Below are 23,976 nucleotides of genomic sequence, written 5' to 3'. Positions count from 1 at the left end.
ACTTGAGGCCACGTCTGTTATCCTCACAATATTGTATCTGCCAATTTCCAAAAGAGCCTCAAGCTCTTATTTCTAATGCTTTGTGCATTCATATATAGTGGTTTTAATTTGTTACTGCCCTCACCTTTCCCATCAACTCCTATTTCACTCAACCTGACAGCATGATTCCTTTGAGTTTTCTGCCTCATTGATACAGTTGTCTTTCTTGACTTCCCTTGTTCTAACTTTCCCTTCAATTTCCTTCTTAAACATCCAGGTTGTCCCCTGTTTCCCCCCCCCCCCCGCCCCCCACTTAGTTTAAACGTAGCTGTGTTGCAGTAGCAAACCTGCCTGCCAGAATGCTGGTCCCCAACCTATTAAGGTGCAAACCATCTCTTTTGTATAATTTATGCTTACCACAAAACATACCCCATTGATCCAAGAATTTAAGTCCTTGCTTCCTGCACCAGTTCCCCAGCCACACGTTCAAGTCCATTATCTCCCTGTTTCTGATCTCACCAGCCCGAGGAACTGGAAGCAAACTGGAGATAACCACTCTGGACATCCTGCTTTTGAGCCTTTTTCCTAGTTGTCCAAAGTCCCGCTGTGGTATGTTCCTCCTCTTCTTCCCGACATCATTTGTGCCGACATGTTCCACCATCTCTGGCTCTTCACTTTCGTCCTTGAGGATGTTCTGCACTCTGTCTGTGATGTCTTTAACCTTGGCACCAGGAAAGCAACACACCATCCTTAAGTCCCGCCTGCTGCCACTAAAACCCCGGTCAGTTCCTCTCACTATGGAGTCCCCTATTACCACGGCTCTGTGCGATGTCCGACTCTTCCGCTCTGCCTCCACGCCAACTGTTTCCAAAAGATTCAACTTGTTCCTGACAGGTACTTCTCCCGGGGTCTCTTGCACCTGTCTCCTCTCTGCCTTCCTCATCATCTGCTCTCTTCTTGTTTGTTGTCCTTGTGAGTATTAATGATGGATGGGAACTACTTAGATGACTTTTGTTTGTTGACCTGAATGTAACAAAACAAGTCACTTAAAATTTACTTAAATTTAACAGAAACAAATTAATACTAACAGTAAAAACAAAATTGCACATTTTCAGTTAAGCTAATGGTTCGGAGAGAGTTGATGGCAAAGTTGCATTAAGCTCCACCCAATCTGATAAAGTAAAACAGCCTTTGAATGGAGAAAAAAGGATTCTAGCATAAAGACATGATAAAAACAGATGTCATCTCTGCCATGATATTCTTTGTAATTATGCTTAACCAGTCGATGTACCTTTATTGCTATCGTGCAATGAATTACATTTTGTTGATGAGACAAGTGCATTTTCTCATTAGGATTTGATGGTGGTTTATCCTCTGCCATTGTGAATTAGAGAGATCCTTACATTCAGCTTATAGTGGTTGTCACGTTTGCCTCACATGAATGTTCCACAGTTCAAAGCCAAGAAGAAATATTATAGGGCTCTTATGGCACAGTGGTAGAGTCCCTTTCTGTGGAAAGACAAGCTGAGTTCCAATCCAACTTGCTCCAGAGGGGTGTTAAACGTATCTGAACATGTTGATTAAAAATATCTACATTCTGGGTTTGGCAGTGGCATAATAACAACACTAGATTAGTAACTTGGCAGTCTGGACCAATGCTTTGGGGACATGGTTACATAGTCCACCTAGACATTTTGTGGAATTTTAAAAATAGTAGTTATGATGTAGAATGAGTAATCTGAAGCCATGTAGTCTGGAGATATATTAAATCACTATGGTAGCATGTGAATATAAATTCTAGGGCTCTTGTGGCTCAGTTGTAATAACACCATCTCTGGGTCAGAAGGTCTGGGTTGAAGTCCCATTTGCCCTAGTGATGTCCCATGCCATGCCATTTTTAAAATATCTAAAACAGAGGACTGGTGACAGCAATATATCTCTGCCTCAACCTGCAAGTGGTTGGTATCTCAACATCCAACACGATGATAAGCAGTAGAATTGTCGCGCATGTAGTTCAAGGTAACAGCAGTGGAAAAAATTCAGAAGTGATCTTACTGTAAAAGCATTAGTTTTACGAAAGACAATAACAATTTCCAGAGAACTGCACTGGGTTAGTTGTTGAAGGTGTGGTCTGATAAGTGCCTGGGTCCTGATGGACTTCATCCTAGGGTCTTTGAAAATAAAAGCTAGCTAGTGAAGTGGTTGATACATTCAATTGCAGGTGCAATTTATGCACCAGAGCCCTTAGGAGTATTGATGTGCAGAGGAATCAGGTGGATCACTGAAGGTGGCAGCACAGGTAGATAAGGTCCTATAAAAAGCCTATGGTGTGGTTGCCTTAATTGGAAGGGGGCATTGTGTGTAAAGATAGGCAATTTATGCAGCAGCTTTATAGAACTTTAGTTCGGTCACACTTGGAATATTGCATATAGTTCTGGTTGCCACACTACCAGAAAGGTGTGAATGGTTTGACAAGGGTGCAGAAAAGGTTTCCCAGAATGTTGCCTGATATAGAGGATTTTAGCTATGAAGAAAGGTTGGATAGACTGTTTTTGTTTTCACTGGAACCCAGGATGTTGAGAGGTGACCTGATAGAAGTTTATAAAATTGAGAATGGAATGGATAGATTTTTTCCCACAGTGTAGGCATAAATTACTAGGGAACACAGGTTCAAGGTGAGGATTGCAGCAGCGGGGTGGGGAGAATTTAAGAGATGTGTGAGGCAAGTTTTTCACACTAAGGGTGGGGAGTGCCTAGAACGCATTGCCAGAGGTGGTGATGGGAACAGACACAATAACAGCTTTCAAGAAGCACCTAGACGAATGCATGAATGGGACGGGAATAGAGAGAACCAGATCGTAGAAGTGAAGACAGTTTTAGTGTGGAAGTGCTAAATGTGTTGACACAGGCTTTGAGGGAGGAAAGCCTGTTCCTGTGCTGTCCTGTTTTTTGTTGTATTATTAAAGAAGCTAATGTAAGGCATTTCGAACTCAAGCTAATCAGGCAGACTCAATATGATTTTGTGAATTTGATGTCATATTTCACCAATCTACTAGAGTTCTTTGTACTTAGATTTCCAGAATGCACTTGGTAAGGTGGCACATCAAAGGTTATTGCAGAAAATAAAAGCTCATGGTAGGAGGAGTAAATAAATTGGCATGGGTGGATGATTGGCTGGTCAACAGGAAACAGTAGGCATAAGACAACAGAGGTAATTTAAAAGATTTGAGCAAGGACTCTTGACAGAAGACAGATGAAATTTAACCTTGTGATAAGAGTGGGGTATTCACAATTTAAACTGCATCTCTGGCAGGAAGATTTATTAAAACCACAGTTTGTTATAAAAATGGTTAAAAAATATGTGTGCATTGTGTTTTATACCATGAAAGGGGGTGGGGGGGGGCGGGGAGAGAAATGTGTCCAGTTTACATATTAAGAAGTAAGATGCATCCATCTCAGCTGTAGAAGGTGGGAAAATCTCCAGTAAGCAGTACAGAGATATGGTATTGCTATTCTCTGAAAACATGTTTGAAATTTACAACTAGTAAAACTACAGCATTACAGTTACACAGAATTGAAAGCTTTATTAGAAGAAAATTATATGGTGTTGCTGTAATGGTGTTTAAAAGCTTGCAGATAAAGAAAACACTGCAGCATGGTGATAATACAAGTTTAAAAGTTTGAAGAGACTTTGAAATACAATAACTAAAACAACATTGATTGAATGCAAGGCTAGAAGATTAGTCATCCAAAAACTTGCTATGATTCTCTGTAAAAGAAATTCCTTAATCTGGTCTTTCTCCATCTTAATTTCAAAGTAAGTCCAAGTTTTATTAGAAATTAGAATTGTCAGTTCATTACAGGTGTACACAGTTTGATATCTAATGTTGTAAGTGTTATTCAATTCTTAGCAGCTCCTATATTAATATTTGATCATTGATTTTACAATGCATTATGGACCTTGTATAATTGAGGCATCAATGGATGTGTACAGTTGCTTAACATTTGGTATTCACGTCTCCATTGGCTTAATGAATACATTTAAAGAGCATGACTTCAGGTGTTCTGCATTCATTACTATTTTACACCTTTATAGATCTTTTTAAAAAGTAGTTTGCACCAGTCAACATGCAGTTGTGACAGCTCACAAAAATTGTTTGAAGTACTTTTTTAAGCTGATAAATCCCTAATGCGTGGGGAATAGTAAATGGTAAAATGAAAAGTGAAGTGTGGGTGTAGTACTGTATCTTAAAGGCTTACATAAAGTATAACCCAGAATACTACAATATATATTGCTGTCGAAAAATAATGATTTCAACTGCTAATACAGTAACTTGAGAGATAATCCCGTTTTGATTGCTACCTGATCAATATGGTTAGAAGATCTATCTATATGTTACTGTGGAAGTGTTTTATTCCCACTGTTGACACTGATTCATGATTATTTATGGGAACATTTCAAATATAATTTGAAAATTGTGCCCTTGTGTTAAAATTTGACAAGTTTTAGTAGAAAGGGTGGTATGGTGGCTCAGTGGCTACCTCACAGCGCCAGGGTCCCGGGTTCGTGGCTCATATTCAATAACCTGAACATGTACTTTTGTTTCTTTTTGCATTGAGTGTGGGGTGGTCAGCTGCAATCTCTGACCAGGCAACTCTGCTGTCATGAGAAAGTAGGAGAGGATATATAAAAATCTCTCAAAATGCTATTCCTCTATGAGTCAACCCTCTAATTTTTGTGTATATATTTGTGTGTAAAATATTACAGATGCATAGTGTAACTAGTTGAGTATCTTGCTCGATATATGTTGAGTAGAATGATCAGTAGAATGAAACAAACTGGTGTTTACAGTGGCAGTAGGCAAGTATTTTAGTGATGGCAACCATAACACTGTTTTAAGTTCCTTATTGAAAAGGAGAATGATGGCCTGCAAGTAGTGGTTTTGGATTGGGGTATGGCAGGATCTGGCCAGGATAGACTGCAAACAACTACTTGAGGGTAAATCTACAACAGGAGATGTTCAAAAAGGTTTGGGAATACAGGCCCACTTGTTCCCTTTAGGGTGAAATGTAGGAGCAATAAGCCCAAAGAACCATGAATGTCTAGGATTATTCAGGACTGGATGAAAAAGAAAAAAAAGAGGCTATAACAATTGGAAAAGAAGCAAAACAACAGAGGCCCTAGAGGAATATAGGAAGTGCATGGTTGAGCTCAAGAAATCAGCGAGGAGAGCAAAAAGGCATCATGAGAAAATACTGGCAAGTAAGACTAAGAAGAAGATCAAGATATTCTGCAAGTATGTTAAGAGGAAAGGAATAACTAGAGAAAGAGTAGTGACTAAGGGAGCAATCTGTGTGTAAAGTGGAAGTCATCTATCTTTACTTAGGAGAAGTACAATGCAAGTACACACTTGAGAGGATGCACTGTGGATTTCTTGAATAGATTAGTAGAAGAAATTAGGTATTGGAGGCTTTTGTGTATTTAAAAGTGGATGGATCTCCAGGTCCACATGAGCTGTATCCCACACTGTCAATGGAGACAATGCAGGACATTACAGGGCCCCTGACCCATTTTTGTTTTTAAACTCAACTCCTCCAGTCATACAGAAGGTGCCAGAAGACTGGAAATAGACCAATAAATCCAATCTCTGCTGTAGTGAAACTAATAGAGAAAATAGTGATGGAGAAAATGAATCTCCATTTAGAAAGACAAGATTTGATCAGGGATAGCATACGTTTGTCAGAAGTAAGTCATGTTTGCTAAATTTGGTGGAATTTTTTGAGAAGGTGACCAAGTGTTTGAATGGAGGGTAGGGGAGTGAATGCAATTTATTTCAGCAAGGCCTTGCCTTTGCCAAACTTTAAAGAAGATAAAAGCTGATGAATTCCATGGTAACTTGGCAAGATGGACCCAAAGTTGGCTTAGTTTTAGGAGACAGTGTATGATCGTGGAAGGCTGCTTGTGTCACTGGAACTCAGTGTGCAGTGGTGTATCAGTAGGATCAGTGCTGGGTCTCTTACTGTTCATGATATTCACAAAAGATGTAGATGAGAATGTGAACAGGATCTTTAAATTTGTGGGTGACACAAAGATTACCCAGCTGGTTGATAGTGAAGAAGAAGGTGTTAGGTTATAGGAAAATATAAATGGATTGGTCAGATGGGCAGATCAGTGGCAGATGGAATTTCAACATGCAGGGATGCATGTTGGAGTTGAACAGAACTTTGGTTAGCCCATGGCTGGAGTACAGTATATAGTCCGGAAGCTACACTATAGGAAGGATTTGGTTAAACTAGAGGAAGTGCGAAGGAAGTTCATCAGGATTTGGCCTGGAATGGAGCATTTCAGTGTGAAGAGAGACTGGAGAAGTTCAGGTTGGTTTTTGGAACAGGATAAGTTTGAGAGGAATGGATAGGGTGAATACAAACCAGCTGTTCCCCTTAGTCAAAGAACAGTAGCAAGGGGGCATAATTTTAAAGTGAAAGTTTAAATGGGATTCGAGGAAAAGACTTTTCACCAAGAGAGTGGTGAGGGTCTAGAATGCAACGCCTAGGAGGGTAATTGTGGCAGGAAACTTCAACTTTTAAAAAGTGCTTAGATAAGCACTGTATGATTCTATAGGTTTGTAACACAAAGCATTAGAATAGCTGTAAGGCCTATATGGTCTTTTAATTACATTTCTTTTCTAAAATATTTGAAAACATCAATAGCAGAATGCATGCAGTAAAATGCAGTTAGTGATTAAAATAAGATTTTCAGAAAATTGTCAGCCAGTAATCTTAGTATTCAGATTATAATTAAGCAGTCTAATGTTTTCTTGATTGATGTATGACATCCATATGTAGCATAGTAGTGTTATATAACAGACCCCTAGATGTTTATCTGTGAATAACTGTTTTGAGCAAGTAAAAATGTAGAAAAAGAAAGGTACAAAAAAAAGCGCTGGTGGAACTCGGCTGATCTGGCAGCATCTATGAAGAGTGAAACCTTTGTTAATCCACTGTGGCTCTTCCTTGTAAAAACGTAGTGCAGCTTAAACATAAAATCGTGCAACATCAGTCGACTAGTTCACATCTTACTGTGCTGGTTCTTGAATTATCTTATTATTAACAACCTCTGCTCTTTCCTCTTATTCATAAATTGATTTCAAGTGTTAATCTACATTTCTCTTCAATATTATTACCGCTTATGTTTCCATCACTCATTCTGTTTGTGCTTCCAGATCTGAACTTCATCCTTTTGTTTGTAAACTGTACTAATTTATTTATGGTTACAAAATTGTCACTGCAAGAAACAGTTTTTATATTCTTTATTGTATCAAAACTTTTTGAATACTTCTGATCATCTTTCCTCTATGGCCATAAATTATTGTATCTAGTCTCACCATATAACTAAAGTCCCTCATCCCTCGTAGTATTCCAATGTATCGCCTCTGCATCATTGAGACATTTGTCATTCTTCCTGAAGTGTTATGCTTATATTGGTTGCAATATCCCAATTGACACCGAACCAATGCTTTCTAATGGTTTAGTATAATTTTCTTGCTTCTGATTTTTTTATTTTTGAAACTGAGGAATCCATAAATTTTAATAGTCATCTCAACTTATCCTACCACTTCCAAAGAATTGTATGCAAATGTTCCCAGATCACTTCTTAGCTCCCTTTTGAATGCGCAGTTATGAGTAGTACTATTTATTTTCATGCATCCTGCAAAAATGCATCACTGTGCTGCTTGTATGAAGTTTCACATTCCATTCATCCACCATCTGAAGTCTGTTCTTACACATCCTTATTGTTCATTATATTCTTCACTGACTATCTCTGTATTAAAATACTCAAAAGTTTCAACTTCTCTAGTGGAAGTTTTCCAAAAACTGGGAAAAAAAATTCTGGCTTAACAGTTTTAAATGGGCAATTCCTTATTTAGTGACACCTAGTTGTAGATTCTCCCGTAAGAAGAATCATCCTATCCATATCAATCTTATTAAGACCCTTTATAATTGTCTGTTTCAATAAAGTTATATCTTACTCTTCTAAGTTCCAATAGATACAAGCATCCAATATTTTTTCATAGAAGAACAAGCCCATTCCAGAAATTAGTCTGTGAATTGCATACAACATATTTACAGCCTTCCTTCAATCAGTTGGCCAGTGCCATATACATTTAGCCTTGATGTGGTCTCGTTAATATCTTGTACAACTGTAGCATAACTACCCTCACTTTGTATGCGATTCTCCTTTCTATAAATGATAATACTTATGTATTTTGTATTATAGCTCTGTTTTAGACTTTTACAATTCATGAATTAGGACACCCAGATTCCCCTGCATTTTCAGACCTTGGTAGTCTCTTTCACCATTTAGAACTTTGCTTTTATTCTTCCTGCCAGCTCACTTTTTTTTGACATTTACACCCCAGATCTTTGCCCCCTCATGTAACCTATCTATATGTTTTTGTGGGCTTCCAATGTTGTCTCCTTAACTTGACAGGAGTGTGTGCACTAAGAAAGTATATTAGAAAGAACCAAGGCACTATCAGCCTGCAATTACAATAATTTTCTAATACACGGTCACCGCCACTGATGTCAGAACAGCTTTCTTGAGGGTGAACCCACAAAAAGTGAGTGACTGGCCCAGATGGAGTCCCAGGCTGTGCACTCAGATCCTGCACAGACCAGCTGGCAGGAGTATGCAGATACCTTTAATCTCACCTCCTTAAGACGTCCGGTTCCCACCAGCTTCAAGAAGGCCGCTATCATCCAGGTGCCAAAGAAAAATCAAGCAACGTGCCTTAGGTGAGGTCTCTTCTGGAATACACTGTGCAGTTCTGATCACCATGCTATAAGAAGGATACTCTTAAACTGGAGATGGCTCAGAAAAGATTTACCAGGGTATTGTTGGGAATGGAGGGTTTGATTTATAAATGTAGCCTGGATCGGTTGGGACGACTTTCACTAAAGCATAGGAGGTTGAGGGTAACCTTTATAAGAAGAGGTTTATAAAATCATGAGGGGCATAGATAAGGTGAATAGCAAGAGTCTTTTCCATAGGGTAAGAACATTCAAAACTAGGGGGCATATTTTTAAAGCGAGAGGAGAAAGCTTTTAAAACGGACATAAGGGGCAGCTTTTCACAGTAGTTTGTGTGTAGAACGAAATGCCAGAGAAAGTGGTGGATGCAGGTACTTCCAATATTTCAAAGACATTTGGATCAGTACATGAATAGGAAAGATTTGAAGGGAAATGGGACAAAAACAGGCAAATGGAACCAGTTTAGTTTGGGAACATGGTCAGTGTGGAGTAGTTGTACCGAAGGGTCAGTTTCCATGCTGTATGACTCTACAACTGCTTTTGTGATTATAATTTCTCAGAGTTCCTCTTTCCCTTCCATTTCCTAATTTTAAAGCTGCTTCTGGGATGCTACTTTATTCCTTATTGTGAAAACTAATGTGAAGTATGTGTTCAATTCAGGGTTTTTTTTGTACATGGGATGTGGACATCACTGGCTAGACCAGAATTCATTTCCATTCAATAAAGGACGTTATTGAACCAGATTGATTTCTTCTTTCAACAATCACCAGTGTTGCCACTTGGCTGGCTTTTATTCCAGATTTTTATTGAACTCAAATTTCACTATCCTATACTGCTATGAACTTATTTAAAGTTTTGCTATTCTGTCGAGGCAGTATTTGAAATTATGAGCCACAGCCGTTTTGCTGTTAGATGGACTTTGGAATGTTCAATATCTTTATGAAGAATGACCTCTTCTGTACTACAGAGTGAGACAGTATGGACTAATAAAATGTCAGCATTTTACCTGTAATTTGATCAGAGAACTGGGACACTATGTAACTTTCTATCTTTGGAATAATAGCAGCCATCATGCATGAAATCATTCTGATCAGAATAAGGAAAGCTATCTACATGGTTGGTAATCTGACATTGAGAATTATTTCTCAGTCTTAACTGAAGGCAGTGCCCAATGTCATTGATCATTCAACATTTAAGTCTACATATCAGTTGAACCAGTCTCTAAGGTGTAGTAGCTCCTCGACATAAGCAGAAAATGGAGGAGAAAAGCATGTTAATTATTTTCTGTTAGTTGATCACTGAGGAATGGTGAAAACAGTGAAGTTAAGAAATACACTTCTCACTCTCCAAACTGAAAAATATAATTTTCTAGTTTTTTTTTTCCCCCAGGAACAAGTGGTTCTGTTAGTTGAATTTGTTTTCTGTTAACGTAATTGTTACTAATTTAGTCATTGAAACATTTTGTTCACTTTTAGTTCCAGGTTCTTCCAGGAGGCCTTGGGTACTGGGAAAAGTGATGGAAAAAGAATATTGTCAAGCTAAAAAGGTGAGCTTTTTTCACTTTATGGGTAAAATTTCGATTTGCCATTGGCAAATAATCATTATTATGTGAAACTGAAAAACAAACCATGCTGCCAAGTGCATGATGCTGACAGTGATAAAATAGAAAATGTTAGAAATATTCAGATTAGGCAGCATCAATGGGGAGGGACAGAGTTAACTTATCAAGTAAGTAAGTAGTTTTCAGAACTGAAGTAAAGTAACAATATAATAGGTAAAAACAATGACTGCAGATGCTGAAAACCAAATACTGGATTAGTGGTGCTGGAAGAGCATAGCAGTTCAGGCAGCATCCAACGAGCAGCGAAATCGACGTTTTGGGCAAAAGCCCTTCATCAGGAATTCCTGATGAAGGGCTTTTGCCCGAAACGTCGATTTCGCTGCTCGTTGGATGCTGCCTGAACTGCTGTGCTCTTCCAGCACCACTAATCCAGTATAACAATATAATAGGTTGAACGATGGAAAAGCAAAGAACAGGAAGATTAAAAGCCCAAACATTTCATGGTATAAAAGCCAAAGGGAATAGTAATGAGGAAAGAAAGAAACTTGTACAGAGGAACCGCGATTATCCGAACGAGATGGGCAGGCAGTAATTCGTTTGGATAATTTATTTGGTTAATCGATATTAATGTCTCTCCTATGGGACTCAGACTTTTCTGTTTTAAGTCATGTTCCCCGTTCAGAAGACTGCAGCACAGTGTGCGTGAGTGCCCGCCCCAACCCCGTCCAACACTGCATCCCGGCCAGCCCCCAACCCCATACAGCACTGCCTGCCCCCGCAAACCCATCTAACACTGCCCCCAACCCCGTACAGCACCACCCCCTGCCCCCAAACCAATCCAACGCCACCCCTAACCCCGTCCAACACTGATCCAGCCTGCCCGTGCCCCCAACCCCGTCCAACACCACCCCTAGACCCCGGTCAACCCCATTCACCCACCAAGCCGGTCCAGCACCGGCCCCCTGTCCTCCAACCTAGTCCAGCACAGCCCGCTGCCCTTTGTCCCCCCGCCCTGTCCAACACCGAACCCCACCCACCCACCCCCAACACAGCCACCGCACGTCCCACAACCCTGTCCAACACCACCCCTTGCCAACAACCCCGTCCGACACCACCCCTGCCCACCTCCCAACCCCGCCCCTACCCGCAACCCAACCCCATCCAAAACCACCCTTCTGCCCCCAACCACCACTCCACACAGTCCCCTAAGGCTGGAATCAAACCTGGGTCCCTGCTGCTATGAGGCAGCAGTGCTAGCCACTGAGCCACCATGCCACCCCCAAAATCGTTAAACTTGTAGCTGAGTCTAGAAGGTTGTAGAGTGCCAATTGAAAAGGTGGAGTGTTTTACCTCCAGCTTTTGTCGAGTTGAAGACATTTCACGTCACTGGGGTGACATAGTGGCAATGTCACTGGACTAGTAATACAGAGCAATGAACCTAATGTTATGAAGATACTGGCCTCAACCTCAGCATGGCAGCTGGTGAATTTATTAAAGTCTGGAGTTAAAAGCTAGCTTAATGGTAACTATGTAACTAATGAAATTGTCATTAAAAACCTATCTAATTGACTAGTTTTAGTTAGAGAAGAAAGTCTGCTATCCTCATCTGGTTTGGCCTACAGCAATGTGATTGACCTTTAAAAGCCATCTGAAAGGACCTAGTGAACCACCCCTGTCAATCTGCTATGAGATCTCAAGAAAGAAATGAAACTGAGTAAATGGCCTGTCATCAAACTAGGCAACAACGGCACAAGCGGCTCCTGTCATCCTGCAAAATTTTCCTTCCTAACATCTAGGACTTGTGCCAAAATTGGGAAAACTATCCCATAGATTATTCCATCTTAGTCATGGAATCAAACATAACAGACCATACAGAATCATTCCTTACCTTATCATCGTCATGCCTGGGTTTTATTCTGCTCCTCGTGGTGGTAACGCAACAATACATCTCCAGGGAAATCTGTTCCTGACTGTTTACTCTGGACACATACAGTCTCATGTCATCTGGTCAAACATGTGCAAAGAAACCCTCTGCTGACACAACCTACTGCACCTCCTAGGTTCATAAATCAATACTGTTCCATGTTGAACACTACTTGGAAGATGAACGGAAGATGGCTATTACATAGAAGGGACTGTACATGGGGCATCTCAGTGCTTATTACCAAGAGTGGCTCTGGAACACCACTACAGAGTTCTGAAGAACATAGCTGCTGGACCAGATCTGTGGCAGTTAATGAGGGAGCCACCAAGAGGGAAAGATTTCATCAATCCACATCCATCCATAATAGTATGAATAAAAGCGGCCATTGTACAGTCCTTACAGAGACCGTTTCAGTTATGATGTTCAGGCTACTGTGTCTGTGTTGGCAATGTCTTCACATTGGGGATATCCTCCACCATGTTATGTGACACAGCCAAAATGCTAAATGGAACAGGCTTCAAATGCAAGCAACTCAAACTGGGCATCTATGAGGTACTGTGAACCATCAGTATTCAGCCTCAATCTGTAGCCTCATGACCCGCATATCCTCCACTGTACCACTACCATTAACCTCCATGAGATTGATGAATGAATGATTTATTTTTTGTCATGATATACCTAGGGTGATACAGCAAAAAGTGTTCTGTTGCCACAATTTGGCATAATTTTGAGGTGCAAGAGGAATAAAAGAACCTCCAGCCTCTGGCGACTGTGTGGAGTTTACACATTCTCCCCATGGCTGCGTGAGTTTCCTCCAGATTCTCCAGTTTCCTCCCACAGTCCAAAGATGCGCAGGTCAGGTGAATTGGCCATGCTAAATTGCCCATAGTGTTACATGCATTAGTCAGAGGGAAATGGGGCTGGGTGGGCTATTCTTCGGAGGGTCAATGTGGACTGGTTGAGCCGAAGGGCCTGTTTCCACACTGTAGGGGATCTAATCTAATCTTAAGTAGAGTTCACTTTCATCGGTCGGGATCCAAAATGCAGCTCCAGAACTTCTGCAAGGTCTCCGCTCTAGCCCTACTACAGCCAGGAGTCCCAGTTCCACCATTCCTGCAGCCGACGCTCCAACACCATTCTACACATTGAGCCTACGAAGCTCTGGCCTACCCACGACATCAGGAAGATGAAGAAAAGACAAAGAAAAAAAGATGAAAAGGAGAGAGAGAGAAAATGCAGCTGGCTTGGAGCAGACAGGCTCAGCTCAAACACTAACAGCTTCTTGCTTGTGGGGAGACCCTGTGCTGGGGTGGAACAGTGTCCAGCTCATCCTGCTGCTGAAGACCACCTCCTTCACCAGCCATTCTCAGGCTTTAAAGAAAGGAAAACAAAGTGGTAAAATGAAGATAAAAGTAGAATAGGAGAGGGGGGGAAAAAGAAAGCAGACAGGAACAGCAGCCTGGGTTCAGCTCTGCTACTCCGCCACCATCTTGGATCCACTCTAGTTCAATAATGAGTGCAAGACAGCATGGCAGCAGGTGCACCAGACACCCATCCAAAAATGAGATGTAAACCTTGTGAAATTATAACGCAGGATTGCTTATATGCCAAGCAGAAGAAGTAACATGATGTTGACAAGTCTAAAAAATCCCATGTTTAATGAACTGAATGTTAGTTAGCAGTCTTTCCACATCCAATTGTGAATAGTGAAGGTAATTAATTAAACACTCCCCTATCATCAATAATGAGTGGAGTCCAGCACTTCAGTATAAAAGGCAAGTCTGTAGTATTTGCATTTATCTTCAGCCAGAAGTGCTAAGTGGGTAATTCGTCTTGGCATCATCCTGAGGTCCCAGCAATACAGATGGAAGTCTTCGGTCAATTTGGTTCATTCTACGTGATCTCGAGGAATGGTTGAAAGCATTGCCTACTACAAAGGCTGCACACCCAGACAACATTTGAACAGTAGTATAGGAGACTTTACTAAAGACTTGAGCTCCAGAACTAGCTGCACTCTAAGTCAAGCTGTTTCAGTACAACTACAACACTGCCTAACAATGTAGAAAATTGTGATGTCCTATTTATATAAAGCTCGAGAAATACAATCTGATTAATTACTGTCAAATCAATTTACTCTCAATCTTCAGTAAAATGATGGAAGGGGTTGCTGATAGTGCAGTTAAATGGCACTTACAAATGAATAACTAGCTTTCTGAGGCTCTTTGATTTACACTAGGGCCATTTGGTTCTTGACTTCGTTACTGTGTTGGTTCAGACTTGGATTAAAAAAAAGCTGAGAACAATTGCCCTCGAAATCAAGGCATCATTTGACTGAGAATTTTGTCATTGACCCTAGCACAATTGGACTACCCCAGGCCCAACATCACCACCAGCTGCTTCATCAATGACCTTCCCTCCATCATAAGGTCAAAAGTGAAGGATGGTCGCTGATGGTTGCACGATATTCAGTACTGTTTATTACTCCTCAGATACTGATGCAGTCAGTGTATATATGCAGCAACACTTGAACAACATCCGGGCTTGGGTTGATAAATGACAAGTAATTTTTCCACTACACAATTTCCAAGTAATGACCATCTACAAGAAAAAAAATTCCCCCAAAATATTCATAGTCATAGATATGTACAGCATGGAAACAGACCCTTCGGTCCAACCCATCCATGCTGACCAGATATCCCAATCCAATCTAGTCCCACCTGCTAGCACCTGGCCCATATCCCTCCAAACCCTTCCTATTCATATACCCATCCAAATGCTTCTTAAATGTTGCAATTGTACCAGCCACCACCAATTCCTCTGGCAGCTCATTCTATACACATACCACCGTCTGCATGAAAAAGTTGCCCCTAGGTCTCTTTTATATCTTTCCCCTCTCTCCCTAAACCTATGCCCTCTAGTTCTGGACTCGCTGACCTCAGGGGAAAGACTTTGTCTATTTATCCTATCCATGCCCCTCATAATTTTGTAAACCTCTATAAGGTCACCCTTCAGCCTCAGTCTGTTCAGCCTCTCCTTGTAGCTCAGATCCCTCAGCCCTGGCAACATCCTTGTAAATCCTTTCTGGACTTTTCAAGTTTCACAACATCTTTACAATAGGAAGGAGACCAGAATTGCATGCAATATTCCAACAGTGGCTGAACCAATGTCCTGTACAGCTGCAACATGACCTCCCAACTCCTGTACTCAATACTCTGATCAATAAAGGAAAGCATACCAAACGCCGCCTTCATTATCCTATCTACCTGCGACTCTACTTTCAAGGAGCTATGACCCTGCACTCCAAGGTCTCTTTGTTCAGCAACAATCCCTAGGACCTTACCATTAAGTGAATAAGTCCTGCTAAGATTTGCTTTCCCAAAATGCAGCACCTCTCGTTTATCTGAATTAAACTCCATCTGCCACTTCTCAGCCCATTGGCCCATCTGGTCCAGATCCTGTTGTGATCTGAGGTAACCCTCTTCGCTGTCCACTACATCTCCAATTTTGGTGTCATCTGCAAACTTACTAACTGTACCTCTTATGCTCGCATCCAAATCATTTATGTAAATGACAAAAAGTAGAGGGCCCAGCACCACTCCTTGTGGCATTCCACTGGTCACAGGCCTCCAGTCTGAAAAACAACCCTCCACCAACCTGGTGTCTTCTACCTTTGAGCCAGTTCTGTATCCAAATGCCTAGTTCTCCCTGTATTCCATGAGATTTAACCTTGCTAATCAGTCTCCCTTGTCGAATGCCTTACTGAAGTCCATATAGATCACATCTACTGCTCTGCCCTCATCAATCTTCTTTGTTACTTCTTCAAAAAACTCAATCAAGTTTGTGAGACATGATTTCCCACGCACAAAGTCATGTTGACTATCCCGAATCAGTCTTTGCCTTTCCAAATACATGTACATCCTGTCCCTCCGGATTCCCTCCAGCAACTTGCCCACCACCGAGGACAGGCTCACCGGTCTATAGTTCCCTGGCTTGTCTTTACCGCCCTTCTTAAACAGTGGCACCACGTTTGCCACCCTCCAGTCTTCCGGCCCCTCACCTATGACTAGCGATGATACAGATATCTCAGCAAGAGGGCCAGCAATCACTTCTCTAGCTTCCCACAGAGTTCTCGGGTACACCTGATCAGGTCCTGGGGATTTATCCACTTTTAACCATTTCAAGACATCCAGCACTTCCTCCTCTGTCATCTGGACATTTTGCAAGATGTCACCATCTATTTCCCTACAGTCTATATCTTCCATGTCCTTTTCCACAGTAAATACTGATGCAAAATATTCATTTAGTATCTCCCCCATTTTTCTTCACACAAAGGCCGCTTTGCTGATCTTTGACAGGCCCTATTCTCTCCTTAGTTACCCTTTTGTCCTTAATATATTTGTAAAAGCCCTTTTGGATTCTTCTTAATTCTATTTGCCAAAGCTATCTCATGACCCCGTTTTGCCCTCCTGATTTCCTTCTAAGTATACTCCTACTTTCTTTATTCTCTTCTAAGGATTCACTCGATCGATTCTGTCTATACCTGACATATGCTTCCTTCTTTTTCTTAACCAATTTCTTTAGTCATCCAGCATTCCCTATACTTACCAGCTTTCCCTTTCACCCTGACAGGAATATACTTTCTCTAGATTCTTGTTATCTCATTTCTGAAGGCTTCCCATTTTCCAGCCGTCCATTTCTCTGCGAACATCTGCCTCCAATCAGCTTTTGAAAGTTCTTGCCTAATACTGTCAAAATTGGCCTTTCTCCAATTTAGAACTTCAACTTTTTGATCTGATCTATCCTTTTCCATCACTATTTTAAAACAAATAGAATTATGATCGTTGGCCCCAAAGTGCTCCCCCACTGACAGCTCAGTCACCTGCCCTGCCTTATTTCCCCAAGAGTAGGTCAAGTTTTGCACCTTCCCTCGTAGGTACATCCACATACTGAATCAGAAAATTGTCTTGTACACACTTAAGAAATTCCTCTCCATCTAAACCTTTTAACACTATGGTAGTCCCAGTCTGTTTGGAAAGTTAAAATCCCCTATTATTCTTACAGATAGCTGAGATCTCCTTACAAGTTTGTTTCTCAATTTCCCTCTGACTATTGGGGGGTCTATAATACAATCCCAATAAGGTGATCATCCCTTTCCTATTTCTCAGTTCCACCCAAATAACTTCCCTGGATGTATTTCTGGGAATATCCTCCCTCAGCACAGCTGTAATGCTATCCTTTATCAAAAATGCCACTCCCCCTCCTCTCTTGCCTCCCTTTCTATCCTTCCTGTAGCATTTGTATCCTGGAATATTAAGCTGCCAGTCCTGCCCATCCCTGAGCCATGTTTCCGTAATTGTAATGATATCCCAGTCCCATGTTCCTAACCATGCCCTGAGTTCATCTGCCTTCCCTGTTAGACCCCTTGCATTGAAATAAATGCAGTTTAATTTATTTGTCCTACCTTGTCCCTGCTTGCCCTGACTGTTCGACTCACTTCTGTTCTCATCTGTACCAGTCTTGGCTCGATCTCCTTCCTCACTATCTCCCTGGGTCCCACCCCCCCTCCACTTTACTCGTTTAAATCCTCCCCAGCAGTTCCAGCAAATTTCCCTGCCAGTATCTTAGTCCCCTTCCAATTTAGGTGCAATCCGTCCTTCTTGTACAGGGCACTACTACCCTAAAAGAGATTCCAATGATCCAAAAATGTGAATCCCTCTCCCATACACCAGTTTCTCAGCCATGCATTCATCTGCTCTATCCTCTTATTCCTGCCCTCACTAGCTCGTAGTAGTGGGAGTAATCCAGATATTACTACCGTTGAGGACCTCCTTTTTAAATTTCTGCCCAACTCTGAGATTCTGAAGGGAGATTACAGTCTTTTCCCTTCCAATGTCGTTAGTTCCAATGTGGACAATGACCTCCTGCTGGCTCCTCTCCTCCATGAGAACATTTTACACCCTCTCTGAGACATCCTTTATCCTGGCACCAGGGAAACAACACACCATTCTGATTTTTCTCTGCTGGCCACTGAAACGTCTGTCTGTACCTCTGACTACAGAATCCCCTAACGCAATTGATCTCTTGGAAGCTGACGTACCCCTCGTTGCATTAGAGCCAGTCTCAATACCAGAAACTTGGCTATTCGTGCTACGTTCCCCTGAGAATCCATCACCCCCTAAATTTTCCAAAATAGCATACCTGTTTAAAATGGGTATATCCACAAAAGACTTCTGCCCTAGGTGCTGACCTCTCTCACCCTTCCTGGAGTTAACCTAAATATGTAACTGTATCTGAGACTCCACCACCACCACTGCCCACCAAACCCCCCCCCCCCCCCCCCCCCCCCCACCCCATAATTGCCATGAATCACATACTGTTGCTGTTGCAAATTCCTCATAGCTTCTATCTGTCTCTCCAACCGATCCACTCGATCTGATAAGATTCGCACCTAACAGCATTTATGACAGATATAATCCGCAGTAACTCATAAACTCTCTTTAAACTCCCACATCTGACAAGAAGTGCATATTACTGCAAAGGCCACTTTTGCTCTTTCACAATCTACAGACCCAGAAAATAACACTCTTATTCCTCTACACACACTGCCCCAGGTTAAACTAATAGCTATGGCTTATATTTTAAGTTTAATTAAGAGACATAGCTCCAAAAATGTATAATCAAGGAAGAACCTACTCTACTCACTACTGCAAATTCTCTGTAGGCCACACTCGAAACAACGATTAACTTATCTGATTCTGTGCTGTGAACTTCGCGCAACAGTTCCGGCAAGATTAGTTGTGAATTTCACTGCTTGTTCATTTTCCCAGATGCACTCCGATGTCCAGCGATACACTACACTAATTCAAACAGCAAAGGCAGTAACTGTGCAGGTTCTCGCACGCACTCGCTCCTGCACTGTCCTCACCATGTGCTTCCTTTTGTCTGCTCTTCTCCTTTTTAAACTGCTGTTGTTTTGACTTTTTTTTTCCAAAGTTCTAAAACAATGCAACAGCATATAAAACAGTAATTGCTGCTCCTGGAATTCGAGGAAATCACAGAGGTATTATATTGCCAGATCCCCCACTATCATCATCCTGGGTGTTACGATTGACTAGAAACTGAACTGGCTCAGTTATATAAATACTATAGCAACAACAGCAGGTCAGAGGCCAAGACTTCCATGGCAAATTAACTCCATTCCTGTCTCACCAATGCCTACCCACCATCTACAAGGCACAAGTCATGACTGTGATGCACTTGCCTGGAGAGTACAACTGCAACACTCAAAAGATTTGATACCATCCACAACAAAGTATGGTTTGTTTGCTGGGACGTCAGGAGAACACCAAGTTGGATCATCCACTTGGCACTTCTGGCTGAAGATGGATGCAAAGCTTTCCCATCTGCCACCTTCAACATTCGCTTCCATTACTATCAGTTAGTACACCAGCAGCATTGCATACCACTTACAAGATGCACTACATTAACCAATCAAGGCTCCTCAGGTGGACACTTTTCAAACCCACAACATTTGCCTTGTTGAAGGAAATTGGCAGAAAATGTGTGGGAACACCTTTCCAAGCCATATACCATAATACCATTCTGACCAGAACTACATCATTGCTTCTTCATTGTCATCTGGATCAAAAACCTGTAACTCCCTTCCTATCACACAGTGTGTGCCCATAAACCTGTTCACCCAAGGACTTAAGTAGCTCAGCATTACCTTGTCCAGGGCATTTAGGAACAACAGGCGCATCCCTTGAAAGAATTTAAATAAAAATGACTTGATGTACTCACTCCTAGTATCCTATAGGCTGAACAGATGCTTTTAATAGATAATCTGATTAGTCTTTCTTCGTCACATCTGGTCTGTGAATGCTTTGGAATCTATCAAATCTGATCACATTTATTCCTTTGGAATTATTTATTAGGATTGTGTAACCTTTATTGGAAATTCTTTGACACTATGCACGTATAAGGATTGATTACCTTTTGTTAAGTTTATATATTGATCAAACTGAAATTTTGTTTGATTTATTTCAGGCTCAAAACAGATTTAAAGTTCCTCTGGGAACAAAATTCTACAGAGTGAAAGCAGTACCCTGGAACAAGAAAGTATAATAGTGATATGAAACAAACTGTTGTTAGCCTACATTTGTTTTCTGTCACAATTCCTTTATAGCTTTTTGGGCTACATTTGTCATGGAGCTTCTAAAGGTACTGGAAAAGGTGGCGGCACAAATGAATTCACATAAATAGAAACTTGCTGGACTAAAGCTTAATTTTTTTTGATACTCCCCCTTCAAAATGTATTGAATTCAATACTGTCCAGATCACAAAATGCATCTAGTCCCATTCAATGAACTGCTTTTATTCTTAACCAGATGAGTTAGAAAAATGGACCAAATACATTATTTTTAAAGAGCATGATCTCTACATTGTGGCATAATAGCCATGTGATTTGCCTGTTCAAAACAAAAATCATTGAATACTCCGATGTATAAACAGTTCTCATTACTACCAGCATTCGTCATGGAATTTATCATAAAGTAGTTTGAGAAAATCATCGTTACCATATGGCTTTCATCATTTAAATATTTATAGGAGTATTCCTAGCATGCAAACATCCCATATAAAGTTTTATCTTAAGTTTGCTTCTGTGGATTTTCATTCTAGTTGTCAATCTACACACACTAAAGTTACTTAGAATTATCTTGAGATCTAGCCCTGTATGGTGAAGACCTGTTCAAATGAATGTGACTGGAATTTGAATCTGTTGCTAAAATTGCATTTCTGCAAAAAAGCACCATCAATCATTAATCATTTGTATGCACATTGGAATGGAAGAATTTGTGTTGTTTACAAACAAACAGTACTAAAGCTTCCCAGAAATTACAGCTGAATTAAATGTAATATATTGTTTCATCTTAGTGACCAGTGTCCATGCAGTTTTAAAACCAATCTTTCATTGTATATTAACCATCATAAAAATCTTTGTTATGAACATTATTGTATTGCAAAAAGTTCAGAATTTTGAAACAATAAACAGTTAAATATGTAAGTATGCATATCATGTAAAATGTTTAGTTACAGTCCTGGAATACTGGGAGAAAAGAGAATTATTAAAATTCAGTGTAAATTTAATTATTAGATAAAGTTGTTAACTTTGCCTTCTTGTGAAAGCTGTTGCTGTTACTGTATTGCAATATTGTCTATATTTCAAATGCTCCGTTGGCTGTAAAGTGCTTCCAAGCATCCAGAGGTTGTGAAAGGCAGTATGTAATTGCAAAATGTGTTATTGGTATATAATTGAGATTAATTTTCAATACAAGGTGTGACAAAACTTTATCACTGTATGTTGGCCTATTATAATAGATTAATACAGTATATTTGAGTGACAACTATTAGCAGTGAACTATTTATGCTCCCTTGATTGTAGTAAATAAGCAGTTGGATAGAAGCTTGGTACTAATTGAGCAAGCAGAATGGAGGGGGAATAAAAATTTTAATCTTTAAAGCAATGTGTAATCCTATTGCAAAACACTGGTTCCAAGGCAACTAATAATTAGCAAAACATCAAAACCCAGAACCAGAATTGAGAATTGTTCTTCAAATCTTCTTTAATAGGAATTGACTATAATCCCTAATCTTTAGCTCAGACTATGAATTTTTTCATTCCTTTCTTTGGAAGATTTTCCTTCAGCTATCTAATGCCTGATTCAGACTGACTTGTATGTCGTTTTCCATCTATTGTGGCTACCTGTGGGTCAGTTTATTAGTGTTTTGACTTTAAAGCCAATTATGAAAGGATGTTATGAAGTTTGTTTTTTCACCCACACATGAATTCAAATTTGCATTCGCTACCAGTATGGATTTTGAGCATTATTATTTTGGCTGCCATCTATGTTCCTTATCTATGTGCTGACTTGACAGGGGCTAACTTCATGTGTAATGATAATATGAAGCTTCAGTTCTACCCTGCTTTGTTGATTACTTCACTGTGCCACTGTTTTGTCAGACTGCTAAAATTATGGATGAGCTGCAGTTTTCCCCAGTTAAATGTTGGGGAAAAATAAATCTGTTTCTGCAGCTTTGCCATGAACTCTTTGGAAACAGGAATTGATTTAGTACAATCATTGTTTCAAGTTCAGTCCTGTTAGGCCTCATTAATCAATTGATTGCATGTGCTTTCTATCACAACAATACTCCTTTCATCTTCACAATTCCCTGCCTCAATCCATCTGTTTCTGAAACATTCACCTACATACTTGTTAATTTGGAACTTCATTTTTTTTTCAATCTGGCTTTCACCTTCCATAAACTTAAGCTCATCTTAATTCAGAACACATTCTATCGCATGCACTCAGCACCTATGCCTTGCAAACTTTCATAAGGTCCTCATCTCTCAATAGCCTCAGAGATGTTTTTAGTGTTAAATCTCTTTATAGCTCTGTATGTCTATGAATTCCAGCCATATAACTTGCCTTGAAGAAATCTCCAATTCCTGTTTGTTGTACGTCTCTCCCACTCTACAGTTTGTAGCTGTACCTTCAGCTTTCTCAGCTTCATTCTCCAGTTTTCCTTTCTTAATACTCATCCTTCCATTTGTCTCTTAAAAGAAAGTCTTAAAAACTGATTTGTTTTAACAAGCTTGTGTCACTCTTCATATTTCTTCCTTTGACTTAGATAAACTTTTGTCCAATTATACCAGTTTTGTCCAATATGTCTAAAATCTCTTGGGACACCTTTATATATTCATAGCCATACAAATGCAAGTAATGGTTACTGAAATGAAGTTTGAATTTTTTTCTAGAATTTATATTTCCCGTCCTTATCCCTCCCACTTCAAGTCCCTGTTCAAGTGTGATGCAAAAACATTGTGTCAGCAGGTTTACAAAGTTGGCAGGGCAGCTGGTTTGCAATGCAGAGTGGTGCCAGTAGTGAGAGTTCACTTCCCACACGGCCTGTGGATTAGCATAAAGAACTCTCCTTAACTTCTCCCCTTGCCTGAAGAGTGTCGAAGATTAGGTCAAACCACCACCAATAATCATGTTAGCTCTCTCTTTTGCCCTCTCGCTCTCGCGCTCTCTCCCTCTCACTCATCTTCTACTCTTGCTCTCATATGTGAGACCTGCCCTATGGACGTCTTAGACTATGACTCCTTTATCAATATAAAGGTCACAGGCAGAGTGTAGTCCTGTGCATGTGCTTTTTTAAAACATACAGTTGGACAAGAATCAGAGGTAAAAATTGATTTGTCTAACTTCTGTCAAGTGAAGTATACTGCAAACCCACTGCCACTCAAATCAAGGATGAAATTTTATAGACTTCTGGCTGGAAAGATTGCACTTGAACTGAGCTGGGACCAGTCTCCTTTTGGGGTGACTTACTGTTACTGTTGGGAGGGTTAAACCAAGTTAACAGGGATGTAGAAACTTTAAAGTAAAATTAGAAACGCAGAGTTGTGCACGAAATTGGGAAAGATAACCTAGAGTAGATGTGTTGTCTGAGCAAAAGTGAATGTAATAAAAACAAACTTGTGTAAATACAGTAGTATGATAATTAAGTTAAACAGCTACACATGCTGGAAATTTGAAATAAAAACAGAAATTGCTGGAGAACTGAAGGAGAATCTGAAGAAGGATCGCTGGAACTGAAACATTGACTCTGCTGTCTCTCAGATGCTGCCAGGCCTGAG

At 40.4% G+C, this 23,976-nt stretch overlaps 1 protein-coding gene across 7 annotated transcripts in view; it reads left to right on the top strand.

Annotated features, from left to right (window-relative positions):
* Positions 1 to 21,679, top strand: part of rb1cc1 (RB1-inducible coiled-coil 1) — a 209,139-nt gene extending 187,460 nt beyond the window's left edge. For all 7 annotated transcript variants that reach the window (XM_072570524.1, XM_072570523.1, XM_072570522.1 and 4 more), the window contains 2 exons: positions 10,266 to 10,336; positions 20,322 to 21,679. In XM_072570524.1, the coding sequence (XP_072426625.1) occupies positions 10,266 to 10,336; positions 20,322 to 20,399 (149 nt within the window). In that variant the 3' untranslated portion in view covers positions 20,400 to 21,679. The remainder of the gene's footprint in view (positions 1 to 10,265; positions 10,337 to 20,321) is intronic.
* The last annotated feature ends 2,297 nt before the right edge of the window (positions 21,680 to 23,976 follow it).

The sequence above is a fragment of the Chiloscyllium punctatum genome, chromosome 5, assembly GCF_047496795.1.
Source record: "Chiloscyllium punctatum isolate Juve2018m chromosome 5, sChiPun1.3, whole genome shotgun sequence".
Lineage (NCBI taxonomy): Eukaryota > Metazoa > Chordata > Chondrichthyes > Orectolobiformes > Hemiscylliidae > Chiloscyllium > Chiloscyllium punctatum.
The sequence above is the reverse complement of the archived record's forward strand: the minus strand, read 5'-3'. Positions and strand labels throughout refer to the sequence as shown.